We start from the raw sequence: 18,145 nt of genomic DNA, 5'->3' as shown, positions 1-18,145 counted from the left end.
TTTTCACGAGATTTCCGGCGGCGCGGTTGAGGGCGGTTTAGGGTAAAAGGGCCGAGGGAGAACGGTAAATGGCGGTGAAAAATTGGTGCACAAATGGTAAATAATTCGTTTTGTTCAAACCCTATAACCCGCCCGCGACCCTAAACCCTACCCGCACGCGACCCGATACCCGGTCCGCCCCTTAAGGTTAAAATCGTCCGAAATAAAAAAAAAGGACAAAATTTAAGTATTTTCAATTAGTGGCCAAAATTTGTGTTTTATGCTTCATTTTGGCTACCTCAAAATTTTTCTCTTTGTTTAAACTGCAACTAAATTCTCGGCACTAACTTTTGTGTGTTCACTTTTTTACCCTTTTCCATTTAATTATTGTTTTATTTATTAATCAATCACATATTTAAAGGAATTAATCGTAGCCGTTAAATTACAATTGATTAAGGGTGTAGATTAGTTCTACATCCTTATCTTAAGGGTGGTTTTTATTTTAACCCAACCAGATACATATATATATATATATATATATATATATATATATATATATATTTATTTAATCAAACTCTTATATAAATTTATATGTATATTATTATATGGGTTAATTACGCGAAAAATTATGAACTTTGGGCCGATTTCCAAGTTTGCCATGAACTTTTTTGTTTTTATCAAAAATTCCATGAACTTAAGGGGTTGAACAATTTTTCCATGATTTTTTGCTCCGGTGAAGCTCCGAGCTGACGTGTCGCTTACGTGGTAATACCAAGCTGACCTGTCGCTTACGTGGTAATACCGAGCTGATGTGGCACGTACGTGGTAATACCGAGCTGATGTCGGCAGAGCAGAGCAAAGTCGACAGAGCAGAGCAGATTCGGCAGAGCTGAGTCGTAGAGTCGGCAGAGCTGCCTCTGACAGCTCTGCACTCTGGCAAGGCTTAGTCAACTCTGGAACTCTTCGTCATCTTCAATTTTAGGCTCGCATCAATCCAGAATTCTCCACCGCCGCCGTCCACCGCAGACCTCGCATCATTCCAGAAATTCTTCTTCTCCCCATACCTCCACCGCCGCCGTCCACCACAAACCTCGCGCCGTTCTTCTTCTTCCCCAAACATCCATCGCCGCTGTTGACTTCTTCTCCCTCAAAAAATCTTCTTCTTCCCCAGATCTCGCGCCGCCAACCTCACACCTCACTAGGGTTTGCGCCTCCTTTCACGCGGCGCCGCCACCCGACCTCGCGCCGCCTTTCATCGCTCTGGCGAGATTAAGGAATGAGAGATTTGGGAAACTAGGGCTCTGCAAAACTGAGGGCAGGGGCGGTCCGATGGGCGGCTCTTCGCCGGAGTTCAGAGAGGAGAAGACGGGGGCTAGAATTTGAGGTAAAACGACGTCGTTTTACGCCCAACTAAACGACGTCGTTTTGGTTCCCGTCCGGCGGCGCCATGTCATATTTCAGGTCAGTGAAGAGTGCCATATCAGCACTCAATTTGGGGATTCTTGAAAACCATGACGAAATTGATCAGTTGGTTAAGTTCAGGAAAAATTTGATAAAAAAAAAGTTCATGGCAAATTTAGAAATAGACCCAAAGTTCATGATTTTTTACGTAATTAACCCTTATTATATCTACATATTTATTTAGCATCATGAAAATAAAATGATCCCCACGCAATATGCGTGGGTGGTAAACTAGTTTCAAATAGTTTGATCACCCGAGGTTAGAAAAAGTAAAATAAAGCTACGAGCTTGGGAAGATCCGGTCTAGATTCGAAGAACAAGGAGCTTTTAACTGCAATCACCCATTACCCCCGACACCGCAGTCCAGAACTCAAAACCCAGTGATTAAGGCCCATTACAGCCCAAATGATCTCACGGAGTTTTTTTTTTTTTTTTTAATCACCATTCCATTTTCTTCAATCCTTTACTGCTTTACTCTTCAACTGACCAGAAACTTCTTCCAACCCTAATTACCTCTGCAGATATCTAGAGTGAGACAATATGGGGAAAATACCGGTGAAGATGAAGTCGGTGACGTACGCCCTGTCGCCGTTTCAGCAGAAGGTGATGCCGGGCCTCTGGAAGGATTTGTCCGGCAAGATCTCCCACAAGATCTCCGAGAATTGGATCAGCGCCACGCTCCTTCTCAGCCCGCTTGTTGGCACCTATTCGTAAGAATTTTTATTCATAGGCTGGATCTTCTTAATTGTTTGTGGCTTTCTGTTAGGATTTGTGGCTGATCTGCCTTGTTCTGATTTTGGGTTAGATTACTGCAGTTTGTTAGTGAATGAATAGATTGTTGCATTGACAGGGATGACTATGAAATCTGAATGATCAAAATTTGATCGTATTATGCTATTTATTCGTAGTTTTTGTTGAAAAATGTCTGATTGTGTGGTTGACTCGCAATTCCTACGTGTGGGAGTGATTTGTTGAAGACACAAAATTATATATTCCTACCTTGAAAACTTCACAAACAAAATTGCTGTTTTAAATAGTAACTAAATATGGCAGCCATGGTACAGTAGTCACGTGCTGTATTTTTGCAAGTTTCATCAAGATATTTGTGGATGAGCTTGGGTTTCTAGTGCATCATATATATTTTCTTGTTTATGCTGGAGTCAAAATTCTGTTTTTGGTGATTATTGGTGTTTGTGGAGGTTACCTATGAAGACTATTTTGAATCCTTCGGAGCTTAGGTCCCCTGGTTAGTCTTGAATTCTCATCCATTATTTCAAATCTTCCATGTGAAGTAAGATTACTAGTTGGAGATGCTTTGCATTAGTTTTTGGTTCTCTTATTTAGTGATAGATTTTTTTCCCCTCTCTCTCAATAGAGGATCAATAATGACTCTTTATTCTCCTAGGATGACTCGAACCCTCACATAGTGGATGAACTTAGGAAGATAAGTGTCTTACCAATTGAGTTGCGCTTCATTGTCTCTTATTTTGTGATAGATTCAAAAGTGGAGTTGAATTTCAGTTTTGCTAAGATGGAGGCTGGTTGAATTGGCTTTTCATCACCAAATACCTGAATGCTTACAGAACAATTGTCACAGCATTTAACAGGGAACATGGGAATTTGAAGCACACTTAGACAAAAGAAAAACAAGCAGGAAAAATAAACAAAAGAGTCAAACGCTGGCTTCTCAGTCCACTCATTTCGCCCGCTACCCGGCTTCCTCATTCTATGTTATATATGGCATGATGTTATCAACATTGCACGACAGAACCCCAGTTCTTGACTTTTGTGAGCATAATGTAGTAGCATTATTTGGCCTTGTTAGTTCTGTGTCGTCCTAATGACAAAATTGCCAGTAATCTGCCTTCGATTATCTCTTGTACAGTTGTACTAAAGCTTTGGTTTGTTATCCCTCAGACATGTAGTCTAGTTGGGATTCCTTACCCATTTAGGAGTGTTTACTTTGCATAATTGATAAGATGTATGATTGCGTATTTTTATTCTCAAGAGTAGGATTTCTTCAATCTCTTTCAATGGGATAAGAATTAAGCAAAATTAGCTTAACTAACATAAATAACCATGGGCCTTGGGATATCCCAAAGTTGCAATCCATCTACATAAACAAGGGATTAACCTTTACTATTTTTATCTATCAAGGCTAATCCTTCAAAGTAAAGGCCCCTTTAAAAGGGTTAGATACTGGGATCCAATCTCCATTCCCCTCCCCCAACTAAAAACAATAACTTTGTTTCGTTGTTATCTAATTTTTTTAATCTTCAACTACTCCGATTCTTCGTTGGGGATTTGACAAAAGTGATGGATTTTTTGGTGCAGGTATGTGCAGTGGTACCTGGAAAAGGAGAAGATGGAGCACAGATACTGAAGTTAGTAATCAATACTCGATTTGTCCGAGACTCTGAAAAGCTCTCTAGCATCTAGTTTTACTAGACAATAAGCTGATGTATTGCCTGCTGGTTGCTGGTTTTGGATCCTGAATTTATCTTGGATTTGCAGTCAGTTTCTTTTTTATGCATGGAATTGTTCATGTATGCTACAAAATTGTCTACCCTGAATGTTGGCATTTAAGTTCTGTGCTTGGATCTTTTCGCTGTAATTTTCAAATTTATCCATTGATTTTGATTTAATGACCTTATCTGATATTTGCATGTATGCTTACGTTGGTGTTATTGTCATTTTAGTAGTTTTTTTTTTATGAAAATACTAAATAAATAAATAACGAAAAAAGATGTACAAAAACTTGGGCATACCCAAGGGGAGTACGAGCCACCAAAATACAAATCTCAAGTGAGATAGGTGGGGGCGGAGGGGGGGAAGTGCTTTTCGGATAAGAGCACAGGACATACTAAGCACATCCTTGCATTTGGATGGTGCCATGAAACAGAAACACATTTTGTGGCAACATTCAAAAGATACAAAATTGTGAAATCCGAATTGTGGTGGAAAGAAATGGCCATCTCTTGTGGGGACTTCTTTGCATGTCTTGTCAGTTAGTGCCGGAAAAAGTAGGTACCGCCACCTTGTTCCTGCCGGGTTCAGCTGGTCCAGCCAAGGCTTTGCGATGAGCAGCCAAGGTGCGCCGAGGGCTATACACGCCCTGCCGAGGAAGTACAAAGGAGAGGTAAAGAAGACAAAAACTGGAAGGTCGGCTCTGGAGGGTCGGTTTCTGGAAGGTCAGCTCTGACCAACCTTACAAAAGCAAAGCTCTGGGGGTCGGTTTCTGGAAGGTCAGCTCTTGGAAGATCAGCTCTGGAAGGTCAACTCTGACCAACCTTACAAAAGCAAAGCTCTGGAAAGGTCAGCTCTTGGAAGGTCAGCTCTGGAAGGTCAGCTCTTGGAAGGTAAGCTCTAGAATGTAGCTCTGGAAGTCAACTCTGGAAGGTAGCTCTGGAATGTAGCTCCGACAGACTACTGACACATTCGACGACTACCTATGCGAGGTTTTCTCCCTAACCTGGTGATCGTACAAGGATGCTGAATGACTTCTTTGCCCTTCTTGTATATCTCTATAAATAAAAGTCTCGCCTCTCATTGTAAGGTTACAGATATGAAATAATATAACACTTTTCCTCTTTTCCTTTACTCTTTTGTTTAGTTCTGTTATCAATCATCGCACTACATGTGAAATACTCAACTCTAAATCTCTAACACACTAAATGAACACATCAATATCAATTATAATAATGTGAGAATTTATTGTTAACAAGTGATGGTAAAGTATTACATTTGAAAATCAAATAATGAAAAATATTTAGATTAGTCAGGTCAATTCAGTTGATTTTTAAGTTAGTTCTATCGGTTTAAACCCTTAACCCTCAATCTTATTGGATTGTCAAACTATTTGGTAATGTCACTCAAATTTGAATTTTTTATAACCACTTTTTTGTTCAATCTATCTAGAACAATCCATAGATTTCTCCTTAGACTGATATGAAGTTAGAATTTTATGTATACAATAAAACATTCTAATTTTTTTAATGAAGCTAATATATTTTTTGCCTTCTTTGTATAACATTAATGTATATATATATGGTTAAGTTCCATAGAGAACTGCAAATAAATAGAGAATGAAGAACCAATGAAGGCGTCGCGGCGTGTCCGGATTTCATCCACTCATCGGTACGGCCTCTGCCTGAAAAAGCCGCCGCCGTTGGGACTGCTGGCTATCACCGAAGCCGGATTCTGTCCGTGATTTCCGTCTATGCTGGGTCATGAAATCGGCGAGGTTCGCCGTTCTCCTTCTGATTCGACTGGTACATGGCAGATTTCGATTGCCTTCTAAAAGCTAAGTTCATATCTCTACGGTTATCAAAATCTTCGTTCGTGAATCTCTGTTGAACTATGGCTATCAAGGTATCATAAACTCAATTTGTTTCTGACTATGCACATCGAAGAGGATGTTATTAACTTTATTGATTCTGATTAGTGGATCTGTTCTTAATTTTATTGATTCTGATAGAAAATAATTCGTATTCTTAATATCTTTCTGTGTGAGAGAACTTGCACACCGAAGAAGATGTTGAAGAAAGTAGGAGCCTTCCCCAAGGATCCCATACCGGATACTTCCATTACAGTATGCGGTGTTTCTGAGCTCGATGCTAGTGTTGGTGATTGTGCTCGAATTGTGTTATGTCAATATGAAGTATTGGATTTGTATATTTATTTTTTATTCAGAAAATTTGTATTTTTATTCGACATCTTATAGTGACATTCACTATATTGTACATATGTATACTATATTCGTTGTATTAGTTAATTTATTCAGTTTCTTGTTTTACTTATTCGATTACAGCCGGTCTCACATGCGGCGATCGCACTCCAGTGTGACGGGTCCGCCCCGACCCGCGTCCGACCCGGCCCGCGCCCCAAATCCAAAATCCTGAATCTTAAATTATTACATTTGTTTACAATAATTATTACTTTTAATAAACATGAGATATACATTTGTTGGCACAAATGTATACTTATATAAATATAAGTATTTACCTTCATTTAATATAAAGTATTATATTTTCTAAACCCTAAATTCTATAAACTAAACCCTAAACCCTGTAAACTAAACCTGGTGAAGCATGAAATCAACTCCTAATCTAAAAAGCAATAATCGAGACAGGATTTACGTGGTTCGGTCGTTAAGACCTACGTTCACGGGAGATCTTTGAGTTCTTCCACTATATTTCAAGATAATTACATTTTACAAGTGTGTTGCTCCCAAAATAAAACCACCCTCCTAATGCTAATGCTAACCTTCTATTTATAGATGTGAGAGTGAGCCCTAAAGGCCTTAGGCCCATGAACTCTAATAATTGGATTTAGGCCCCTTAATGCCTTAATACAACCTTAGTCTTGATTTGACCCATCTGCGTTGTCCTTCGTTGCCCGTGTTGAGTAGCTACCTTGAGCTGCGCAGGCGAGTCTGTGCTGCCAAGTCCCTTCGTCTGCGCAGCCGAGTTCCTTTATTATCTAAGGTCTTCAATTAAACCTGCGCTGGTTGGCTTCGTTCAATAAGAATAATAATAATATTAATATTAATCAAGTAAAATATTCTTGTATTGCTAAGCACAGCGCTGATGAGTATTCTAGTCCTCATCAGCTACTCCCCCTAGTCTGGTTGAACCGTGTCTTCTTCGTTGTTCAACCAGTGGTGTGTGATATAGAGTCAGCGCTGTGCTGCTCTCCCGTGTCAATTAAGCATACACGATTCCCTACACTTGTTAGATAAGAACTTGTCAATCTTTGTAAAAATAGTAAAGACAAAGTATTTCAGCGCTGCAAATGAACTAAGATAAAAGAGAGTAGTTTTTCCTTTGGATTATTTGGATGTCATCAATGATGACTAACTTAAAGCTCAAATATCCGCAGAGCGGCTGAGTTGCCACTTAAGGCTCATCCCCAGTCTAACTTTTGCGGCTTACGATGTTTCTGCGCGGAGCATAGACATTGAGGCTTGCGCTGCCATGAACGCCTAAGTTTTGCAATTAATGCCTGCGATGCCACAAAGGGCTAGATTTTGCAATTAATGCCTTAGATTGTGCAATTCATGCCCTCGTCATGCAATTAATGCCTTAGTTTGTGCAATTCATGCCCTCGTCGTGCAATTAATGTCTTAGTTTGTGCAATTCATGCCCTCGTCGTGCAATTAATGCCTTAGTTTGTGCAATTCATGCCCTCGTCGTGCAATTAATGCCTTAGTTAAGATAACTTTAGACGATCTGCGCCGAAGATGACTTAGGTAATCTGTGGTAGCTTAAACGAGACAATCACACTGACTGTACTGAGATAGCCGCACTGGCTGCGCTGATATAATCGTACTGACTGCGCTGAGATAATCGTACTGACTGTGCTGAGATAGCCACACTAGCTGCGCTGATACAATCGCCCTGACTGCGCTGAGATAGCCACACTGGCTGCGCTGAGATGACTAAGATAGTTATGCTGATAATTTGAGCGCTGATTGTACTGAGATAACTAAGATAGTTCCACGCCAAGATAACTGAAATACCTGAGATAGCTGGGCAGGCTGAGATAGCCTGTCCTGACTGCGCTGAGAAAGCTCAGATACATTCTGAGGCTGATAGCTGCGCAGGCTAAGATAGCCTGTCTTGACTGCGCTGAGAAAGCTCAGATACATTCTGAGGCTGACAGTTCTGGATCGTAGCTAAGTTACCATTTAAGGTTTTAATATCCGCTACGCGGCTGAGTTGCCGTTAAGGCTCAAATATCCTGCTAAGTTTTTCGAGAAAACACACATGGTGGTATATACTCCACTCCCCCCCTTAGTAACATGTGCATGATTCAACAAAACATGTTATGTGTTTACTTGTGATTGGTGTCCCTACTTGTAATGCTAGTGACAACGCTGGTATGACTATGGTCCCAAAGTATGTTATCCAAATTATGTTCCAGGTCCTAGCACTGCAGAAGGTGTGCAGCTTTGTGTACTTAGTCAATTCATATTCTAGCCCTAGGCACATATGCAGAAGGTGTGCAGCTTCCAAGACATAATTATTATTGCATAAATCCCAGCATAGATAATATAAGTCATTATTATGCCCAAAAGCTAAGGTATAACATTTCCTAGTTCCCAATCATGTTTTCATGCTTCGATGAAATAGCTAAGATCATGTAGTAAGGGACTATAGTTCTGCGAAGTACCTGAGTCACCACTTGTTAGTGGGTGACCTTTTCATGTGTATGGTGTTTACCATATTTGTTCAAGTCTTTCCCCAAAGTTGTTTATCCTGCGCTGAGTCACCACTTGTTAGTGGATTAGCTTTCAAGTGATGGTGTTTACTATCTTGACTTTCCTCAAATCTGTTTGTCCTGTGCTTGCAGGCATCAAACGGTTAGCACTTCAGCAAGTCTTTCCCAAAATCTATGTATCATGTGCTACAAGAACACTTAAACACAAATATTAGTAAAAATATAAGAGCCCTCTGAGGGCTGTAAACCCGTTAATGAAAAAGGCATATACCCTAGACAAGACTAGTTTAATTAGTCTCCAAATGACTCCCAAACAGATTAATAAAGCGGATAATCATGTCTCTATGTTATAGCGTTATCTTCAAACGAATCCAGATACAAACTAATGCCCAAATCCCTCAAAACATTGCGTAAGAGCTGTGGTCATTCATGATCATATTAAACAAGAACTTTGGAGGCGGGAAATTCCCCTGAGTGAGCTGGAGAATCCCGTCGCGTGAATCCAAACAGAGTTGGAAAATCCCGATGAGAAAACTCCGAACAGAGCTGAAAAGACCTCGCTGCGCGAGAAGATCCGAACAAAGCTAGAAAGCCTCGCTGCGCAAGAAACCCCGAACAAGGCTGGATTTCCCAAGCTCCCGTGAAATCATTGAGCAGGGCCAGAACTATGTCTGAAAGGTGGGCCTTGATCTGTCAAGAGTCCCGAGCAGGGCTGTGTATGTCCCCTTTAATCCCAAGCAGGCCTCCCAACTTCTGAATTCCCATGAATAAATGCAAGGCCGGCAATAATATGTTGTGTCGAGATGTCAGCGCAGGGCTGGATGTAGTAACCCGCTCTTTTATCAGTATTTTAATTACAGTATTGTGTGTTTATTTACCTATCTGCCAGCAATTGAAGTTTTATGTTTTCTATTATGTTTCTGAATTTATGAATCTTGGTGACAAAGTCACTTAGCTTACAAGATGCTTTATTTATCTTCGCGTGTTTAAGACCGCGATGAGAATCTTTGAGTTGACGAATGATTAATTCGAGTTATAACCAACTTAGCTAAGTTGTGTTATTTACCAAGATAGAGTTTATCTTCGCATGATTTACCAAGTCGTGAATTAATTCCGACTTTGAGGATAATTAAATCCACGGATTTAATTTAAGTATTAGAATGACGAACGGATTGAATCTACGGATTTAATTTAGCTTTATCGATGTTAGCAAGCACGAAACCAGTATTTTTAATACTGAGAGTGACCGACACTGAAGGATTTTATTTAGATCTTTTATTAGATCACATCACACGCCTACCCTATCACCTTTTTCAATCTACCTACTACTTTATCAAAAGAAGGATAAAGGAGTGAGCAAGGAGTGCTGCGAAAGCAACCCCTTCTCTATGGCCAAGGCAGCGGCAGCCCTGCCCATTGGCTGGGCAGCCAAAGGGCCGCCTGCTGCACCCCTCTCCCACGCCAGCGCTGCCCAACCACAGCCGAGTAGACTGGGCTGTCCTTGCAGCCCTACACAGCAGCAGCAGCGCCCCCTCGACTTCCACGCCAGCGCTGCCCAACCAGCCAAGTCCACGCCAGCGCTGCCCAACCACAGCTGAGTAGACTAGGCTGTCTTTGCAGCCACCCTACGCCCTAGCTCCCAGTATAAATCCCCCTTCGACCCTTGAGCCCCCTTCCTCATTTCAGCACTCAAGCTTTCAGCAGCAACAGCAAGAAATTCATCCCTCTACACGCCGTGCACGGAGATGAGTAGAGCGAAGGTCAGCGCTGCCCACGTACAAGTTTGAACCTCGACGATCGAAGAAGCGAGGAACCATCGTGCTTGTCCGACCAAAGCGCGCGACAACAGGTAACTCTCGACCTCTGTTACTACTGTTTTCAGCATGAAAAACACGAACACTAGAAGCATGTTAAGTCACTTTTCCGGTAGAACCCACGGCTTGAAACCTTGGTTAAACGACGAGAACTTTAGGCTTTAAACGTAGATAAACTTGAACAAGCACAGCATGCTCACATAGGAATAGATTAGGGCCGACGTACGAGTGAGAATGGAGGCAAGAAAGGACGAAGAACCCTAGTTTTGGAAACTGGAAAACCCCATCGTTCTGCCCAGAAACGCCAGAGCAGAGCTGAGAGGCCGAGCAGAGCTGAGAGGCCGAGCAGAGCTGAGATGTCGAGCAGAGCTGAAAGGCCGAGCAGATCTGAAAGGCCGAGCAGAGCTGAAAGGCCGAGCAGAGCTGAAAGGCCGAGCAGAGCTGAGATGCCGAGCAGAGCTGAGATGCCGAGCAGAGCTGGAACACCAGAGCAGAACTGGAAATGCCAGAGCAGAGCTGGAAACACCAGAGCAGAGCTGGAAGTTCCAGATCAGAGCTGGAAAACGCCAGAGCAGAGCTGACCAGAGCAGAGCCGAACATCCAGAGCTGACTTCAACCGTCAGAACTAGCTCGTCAGAGCTGACTTTAGAAGCCAGAGCTGACGTTCCAGAGCTAAGTCACCAGAGCTGACTTTCGGAGGCCAGAGCTAACTTTCCCGAGCAAATCGCCAGAGCTGACTTTCGGAGGCCAGAGCTGACTTTCCAGAGCCAAAACACCAGAGCTGACTTTCGGAGGCCAGAGCTGACCTTCCGAGTAAATCGCCAGAGCTGACTTTCAGAGGCCAGAGCTGACTTTCCAGAGCTAAATTCGCCAGAGCTGACCTAAAGGCCAGAGCTGACTTTCCAGAGCTAAAATCGCCAGAGCTGACCTAAAGGCCAGAGCTGACTTTCCAGAGCTAAAATCGCCAGAGCTGACTTTCCAGAGCAGAGAACAATGAGGCAGAGCAGACGTGAGATAGAGAGAGAAAGAACTTAGGGTGTTTGAGTTTCATTTCTTTTCCGTTACTCACGAAGGGAGTTTATTATTAAATTAGCAATTTAGAACACCCTAAACAGAGCAAATCAATATAGTAATTTCTAGATCTCACGAGACGAAACCTAGTTGGTTTAATTGCTTTAATAACAAGGACTAGAGATAAGATTTCCCTTAGTATCACCTTAGTCTAATAAACAGAATATGAGCCATGCATAATTGCATTACGCATCCTCATTAGATTTTCCACGATCTAAGATCTTGCGTTATTCTTTTCAATCAAGGTTGAACGCAAGAGTTAAGGCTTAGTCGTGAGTCACCACTACCAGGTGAGGCTTTCTTACGTATAAACTAAAACCATATCTTAGAATTGTTAAGACTTTATGCTTATGAGTTTTTAAATGATTGTCAACGCCTAAATGCTTTATGTTTTGTTGTTAATTGCCTATCTGATGTTAATCGAATTCGGGTCCTGAGCAATTGATAGCTATCCTGCCAGGGCTAGTGTACACCCTTGTGATCGTGAGTCATCTAGCGGGTTGGCCGATCATAGTGTCCGTAGAGGGAGGCCTACCTCTCGGCACGAGTTACTGATATGGTGATTAATGATGTTAAAATGCCTGCGCGGGTTATTTATGAAAGAAATGGTATTTTTGTAGTAAATACGAGTCTTTAAAGGAAAACCCTCGTATCTTACTACCGATGAAAGGCTTGACAATAAAATATTATGCATGTATGTATTTTTCGGCAAGTGTCCACTAAGTACTCCCGTACTTAGCCCTGCATGTATTTCTAAATGTGCAGGTTGAGCTGTGATCGGGGATGTGGTGTGCAAGCGGAGCTTTTGTCAATCTAGGCCGAGAGTTTCAAAGCTGAGTATATGTCTTCATACATATACTCGAGTTGTTGTTTTTCCGCTGAGAACACTGATTTTGCCAGATATCATGTCATTTATCAAAACAATATGTATGGTTTAACAATGTCCTCAAACTCTTTAAGTACCCGTTTGGGTTAATATTATGTATGTCTCCTTTTGACCTCCGTCAATATCTGTTATTTTAATTTGCTTTTCTTATACAAACGTCGAGTCATCAAGAGGTTAGATATGCCCCTTTCTAATCCCGCTCGTAAATCCCCTCCCATCGTCGCGATTTCCCCGAGTTCGCTATCCCTAGCGGGCGCGGCCGCGACACTGGAAGTTCCCCATCATTCACCCGCAAAACGGGGCGACTGTAGTGCTCTTAGCCACCATCATCAAAACACCCGTCTCGATGACCCTGAACCCGCAATACAAAATCAAAGTCGAGTTAGTCCCTTAACATGACATAATTCATTCCCAAAATTGGAGCAAAAAAAAAAATCATAGCCAAAGTAATCTCGAACTTAGAGCTAAATCTTAGTAATATTAGGCCCCAAAATCATAATTGCGTCAGCACTATCAATCTTGGAAATAAAGTAAAAGCACAATAATACCAAGCTCAAAAATCCCAAGAATCAGTACAGGGCAAATGATAACTTTAAAAAAATCAGTTGCTACACGATCAATGTATAACGCATTTTGTCAAACTCATCATATCTGACATCTCGATACACATACACCTGTACATATATGCATATATAATCCTAGCACTAGTTCCATCAAAGAATATCATTCAAGTCTTAGAGAATAAGCTTCGAGATAGCCCATCCAAAATAAAGTCGCCCAAATCGAGAAGCGATTTTTCCCAATTTCCCAAGCAACCCTGTAAGAATTAAGAAATTAATAGCGACTAACAACAACTAGTAAATAGATTATCATCAATAAGTTGAAACCATTAATAGTACGAATAATTCGCCTCAATCGTACGAATTCACCGATAAATGCAAACCAAGAAGCAAGGTCAAAATCAAAAGGTAGCAATGACAATATTTGGAAAAGAGGAGCGTAAATCTCCCTTTGCAGATGTGATGCCGAGCATTCATTTTGGACCTTCATCCGAAAAACTAATAAAGAGCCCGAGTTATGAGCGGAGTTGTTGTATATGCTCCCCTGTCGATTTAAGTATCCCTGAGTAACGAAAAGGATGGAAATCTCATTCCCGACCCGCGAGTTCTTTGAAACGAAATAGGGCTGTCCTGAACCTTGCCTGCGCTGCCCTCTTGAGGCTCTGATTTTCCTTGAATATCATTGCCTGCGCTGTCCTTTTGAGGCTCTAATGTTCCTTGAATATCACTGCCTGCAAAACCATGTACTGATCATGTCTGCGCCGAATCAATGCTGAAAATCTTAGCTCGGAGTCAAGATAACAGACAACATATGTTCACAGAAATATGGAGCGATTGAAAACACTCATTCTAATCTAATAATCTTGGCAAATTTAAAACAACAACGCAGCAAAATCAGTCCCAACATCAGTTCCCATGGTTAAACGAGATATTAAATAGGAATTAGTTCCACACTCCACACATCTAACTGCCACGACTCAGTGTAAGACATTATCAGCCACTCCGTGAATTCAAAGAGGGTATCTGTAACGAGCAGACACGTACTTGACAACCAAATGATTCAAATGATATAAACAACCCTCATAATGCATTCGGTTAAGAAATTGAAAACAATGATAGAATAAATCTGCGGCGATGGCAGCGATTGGTGTTTTCAGATAGCTGCGTTCTGTGTTTGATATCCCCATCGGATATAGGGTTGGGATTGGTGAAAGCCCTGGGAGTGACAACCGATGGACGGGGGGATGTGTGGTTTCTGCACTCGGTGGTGGGCTGCGGATCTCTTTGCTTAGTTTATTGAAGGCTGCCATCACAACAACACCCTGGCAGCTCTGTCGTCCCTTCATCAGGCAGACGGTGTGCGTTTAACAACAAACGCTGAATATGCACAACACAAAGGCCTCTTCAGCGCTGAGCTAAGATAGCGGCCCGAATTAGGAAAACTCCTAATGCAAGATCAGGGCTAAGTTAGTCCAGCAAAAATGACATATTTAATCCCCAAAATCAAAGCAAAGATCAGAACTAAATATATTCAAAAGCATGACTAATCCATCAGGATTAAACATAGTAAAGAGAGAGATAATTGCAGCAACATTTCAGAGCGAAAGACTCCGCAGACAGATTATGATAATGTACTTAGTGTATTGATTGGAGAATTTTAGGGAATTGAAGACAAGAACTGGGATTGGAATCTTAGCTTGTGCTCCATTGCAATAGATTGTTGAGGTCGACATCACGATCGCCAATTTGTGGCTTAGCAGCTTGAAGATGATGCTCCGTCGGAGGAGGTTAAGATCTCTCTCGCTGCTGATATTCAGCACCAAGAGGCCACGACTTGTGAATTCAGCCCTCACAAGACTCCGCCCTAACCAACATAACTCAGAATTCCTGTAGGTCTCTCAGTCGTAGCTGAGATTGAAGGCATGTTGTTTCTTTCCCTAATCTCTCTGCAAACTGAACTTTCCCTTGATAAAACACTCTGAAACAGAGCAGGTTTTCGGTGCGGAGGCTGGATTCCGGCTCAACGATAACCTTCGCAGCGAAGAAGGAAGAGGTAGCGATAAGCTTTCTGGCCGAGTCGCTCCTCTGACCTGTATACCTCCATCTACCATCGAAAAAGGAAAATTAGAACCCCAAAATACATTCATATTAAAAATTTGAGAACTGGAGTTGGGTGGATCTGTCGTGGCTGCGGCTGTGAAAATGCTCGTAGATTTTTTCGGTTGTTTTTCTTGAGGCTCGACCCAAAGGGTTTTCCGACCAATCTGCCGACTGAACTCAGCAATCCCCACTTTTTTCTTAGTGCAAATGTTTTTCAAATCGTGGATCCAGACACAAAAATTATCAGTAATTTGCTGCGAAACACAGAGAAACACAAAAATCATCAAGATTCACTCAAATTTACACGAAATTGCTAAGAAATATATATTGGTTTAAGAGAATTAGGGCTTTCGCCCTATGCTGATAGCCTGCGAGCCATTAGGACTCATTGGAACTCAGAGGAATCCGTCCGATGAAGGAACTCAAAGATAAGCGCGCTGCACAATGTCGATGTAATCGGCGGCGGCGGTGTGGTTGCAGACTGGATCCTCGACTGCCTGTGAGGAGTATCTTCCGTGTTTAGCCAGAGGAGATCGGTGATTGTCAATCTTCAGATCCATTTTGGATCCCCTTTTGTTTTGCTCAAACATCGAGAGGAAGATGGATTTGAGCTCTACGATCAAAGATGGGGTTCCACACGGTGGCACGGGGTGACGCAACCATCGATTGTGCGGTGGCCTGACACGGCAGTAGGAGGTAGATTATTTCTCGATCGGAGGTTGAAGATGCATTAGAGGGTGGCCAATTTGATGGCTGCGGAGGGGCGGCGAATTGTTGGGCCTGCGCAGGAGCGGTGGATTCTTGCCGAAAATTTTTTGCCCAGAAAAGTGAGAAAGCTTGCTCCAATTTTTCAATTTTTTCGGATGAACAGTAACCAAATCCCCAATTTTCCCAATTTTTTTTCGATGAACAGTAATCTAGCCTCAATGAACAGTACCCTCTCGATGAACAATATCTGAATCTGGAAAATCCAAAAATCGAGAAGAATGTAAGATCGAAACTCACGCCTTAAGCTCAATTTCTCACAGACGGCGCCAGTTGGTGAAGCATGAAATCAACTCCTAATCTAAAAAGCAATAATCGAGATAGGATTTACGTGGTTCGGTCGTTAAGACCTACGTCCACGTGAGATCTTCGAGTTCTTCCACTATATTTCGAGATAATTACATTTTACAAGTGTGTTGCTCCCAAAATAAAACCACCCTCTTAATGCTAATGCTAACCTTCTATTTATAGATGCGAGAGTGAGCCCTAAAGGCCTTAGGCCCATGAACTCTAATAATTGGATTTAGGCCATTTAATGCCTTAATACACCTTAGTCTTGATTTGACCCATCTGCGCTGTCCTTCGTTGCCCGTGTTGAGTAGCTCCCTTGAGCTACGCAGGCGAGACTGTGCTGCCAAGTAACTTGGGTAGTCTGCGCTGCCAAGTCCCTTCGTCTGCGCAGCCGAGTTCCTTTATTATCTGAGGTCTTCAATTAAACCTGCGTTGGTTGGCTTCGTTCAATAAGAATAATAATAATAATAATAATAATAATAATAATAATAATAATAATAATAATAATAATAATAATAATAATAATATTAATCAAGTAAAATGTTCTTGTATTGCTAAGCACAGCGCTGATGAGTATTCTAGTCCTCATCAAAACCCTAAACCTGAACACTAAACCCTAATATGAGTATTGAAGTTAACTACTTATATTAACATAAATATACATTTATGCGAACAAATGTATATACATTTGTATATAATGGTCAGGTGAAGCTGTCAGCTCTGGCACTGGAAATCTACTCTGGCGAGTGATGGTCAGCTCTGGCGAGCTTGGTCAGGCGAATGACTGTCAGCTCTGGCACTGGAAACCTACTCTGGCGAGTGATGGTCAGCTCTGGCAAATGAATTTCATCTCTGTCGAGTTTGGTCAGCTCTGGTGGCCTTGACCGCTCGGCGAGTGTTGTCAGCTTTGTCAGCTCTGGCGAATGAATCTCAGCTCTGTCGAGTTTGGTCAGCTCTGGCGGCCTTGCGGGCCCTCGCACCGAATAATTTGCGATTCGATTAATAACAAATTGTTATTCGATGAATTTTCAATACTATTCACTATAATTTTAGTGAAATGTGCAGTTAGCTTATGTGTTATTCAGTATATACACAAATTCTTGCGTGCTCCCGAGTCAAATCCCATATCGGATTCCCTACCAGAGACACCTGCCAGAGCCAGAGCAGAGACACCTACTAGAGCCAGAGATACCAGAGACAACCTGCCAGAGCCAGAGTTTCCAGAGACAACATGCTAGAGTGCAGCGCTTCCAGAGACAAAATACAGACTCTGATGAATGAATATTTAATCGATCTGAATAATTTAACATATTGCATTTATAAACTGAATAAACTTTCAAGTTATGCGAATAATGTGAACAATCTACTGAATATGTTTCAAATAATTTTTTATGTTTTCATGGAAAAAAAAGTTCATGGAAAAACTTGGAAATCCGACCAAAGTTCATGATTTTTCGCATAATTAACCCTAATAATAATAATAATAATAATAATAATAATAATAATAATAATAATAATAATAATAATAATAATAATAATAATAATAATAATAATAATAATAAAACAAGTTAGCATTCTAAAGTATAAAGACTTTAAATGATAAAGGAAATTTCTGGAAAATAAATCCAATAAGTAACTCTTGTCAAACAGCCGGTCTTGCATGCGGCGGTTGCACTCCAGTGCGACGGGTCTGCCCCGACCCGCGCCCCAGATCCAAAATCCTGAATCTTAAATTATTACATTTGTTTACAATAATTATTACTTTTAATAAACATGATATATTCGCACAAATGTATAATTATATAAATATAAGTATTTACCTTCATTTAATATAAAGTATTATATTTTCTAAACCCTCAATTCTATAAACTAAACCATAAACCCTGTAAACTAAACCTAAACCTGAACACTAAACCCCAAATGTATAACCATTACATTTGTATATAATGGTCAGGCGAATGACTGTCAGCTCGGCCACTGGAAATCTACTCTAGCGA

At 41.3% G+C, this 18,145-nt stretch overlaps 1 protein-coding gene across 1 annotated transcript; it reads left to right on the top strand.

Annotated features, from left to right (window-relative positions):
* Positions 1-1,779: 1,779 nt before the first annotated feature.
* LOC130996892 (cytochrome b-c1 complex subunit 8-like) lies at positions 1,780-4,085 on the top strand. Its single transcript, XM_057922172.1, has 2 exons — positions 1,780-2,150; positions 3,775-4,085. The coding sequence occupies exons 1-2, from the start codon at positions 1,981-1,983 to the stop codon at positions 3,821-3,823; spliced, it is 219 nt and encodes a 72-aa protein (XP_057778155.1). The 5' UTR covers positions 1,780-1,980; the 3' UTR covers positions 3,824-4,085.
* Positions 4,086-18,145: the final 14,060 nt, after the last annotated feature.

This window comes from Salvia miltiorrhiza, chromosome 8 (assembly GCF_028751815.1).
Source record: "Salvia miltiorrhiza cultivar Shanhuang (shh) chromosome 8, IMPLAD_Smil_shh, whole genome shotgun sequence".
Classification (NCBI taxonomy): domain Eukaryota; kingdom Viridiplantae; phylum Streptophyta; class Magnoliopsida; order Lamiales; family Lamiaceae; genus Salvia; species Salvia miltiorrhiza.
Note: the sequence above shows the minus strand (reverse complement) of the source record. Positions and strands in the feature narration are given on the sequence as shown.

Bases quoted from the DNA above. Each gene is read 5' to 3' on its own strand.
- LOC130996892 (XM_057922172.1), top strand. From the start codon at position 1,981: ATGGGGAAAATACCGGTGAAGATGAAGTCGGTGACGTACGCCCTGTCG. The intron at 2,151-3,774 runs GTAAGAATTTTT...TTTTTGGTGCAG, and splicing joins CCGCTTGTTGGCACCTATTC to GTATGTGCAGTGGTACCTGG.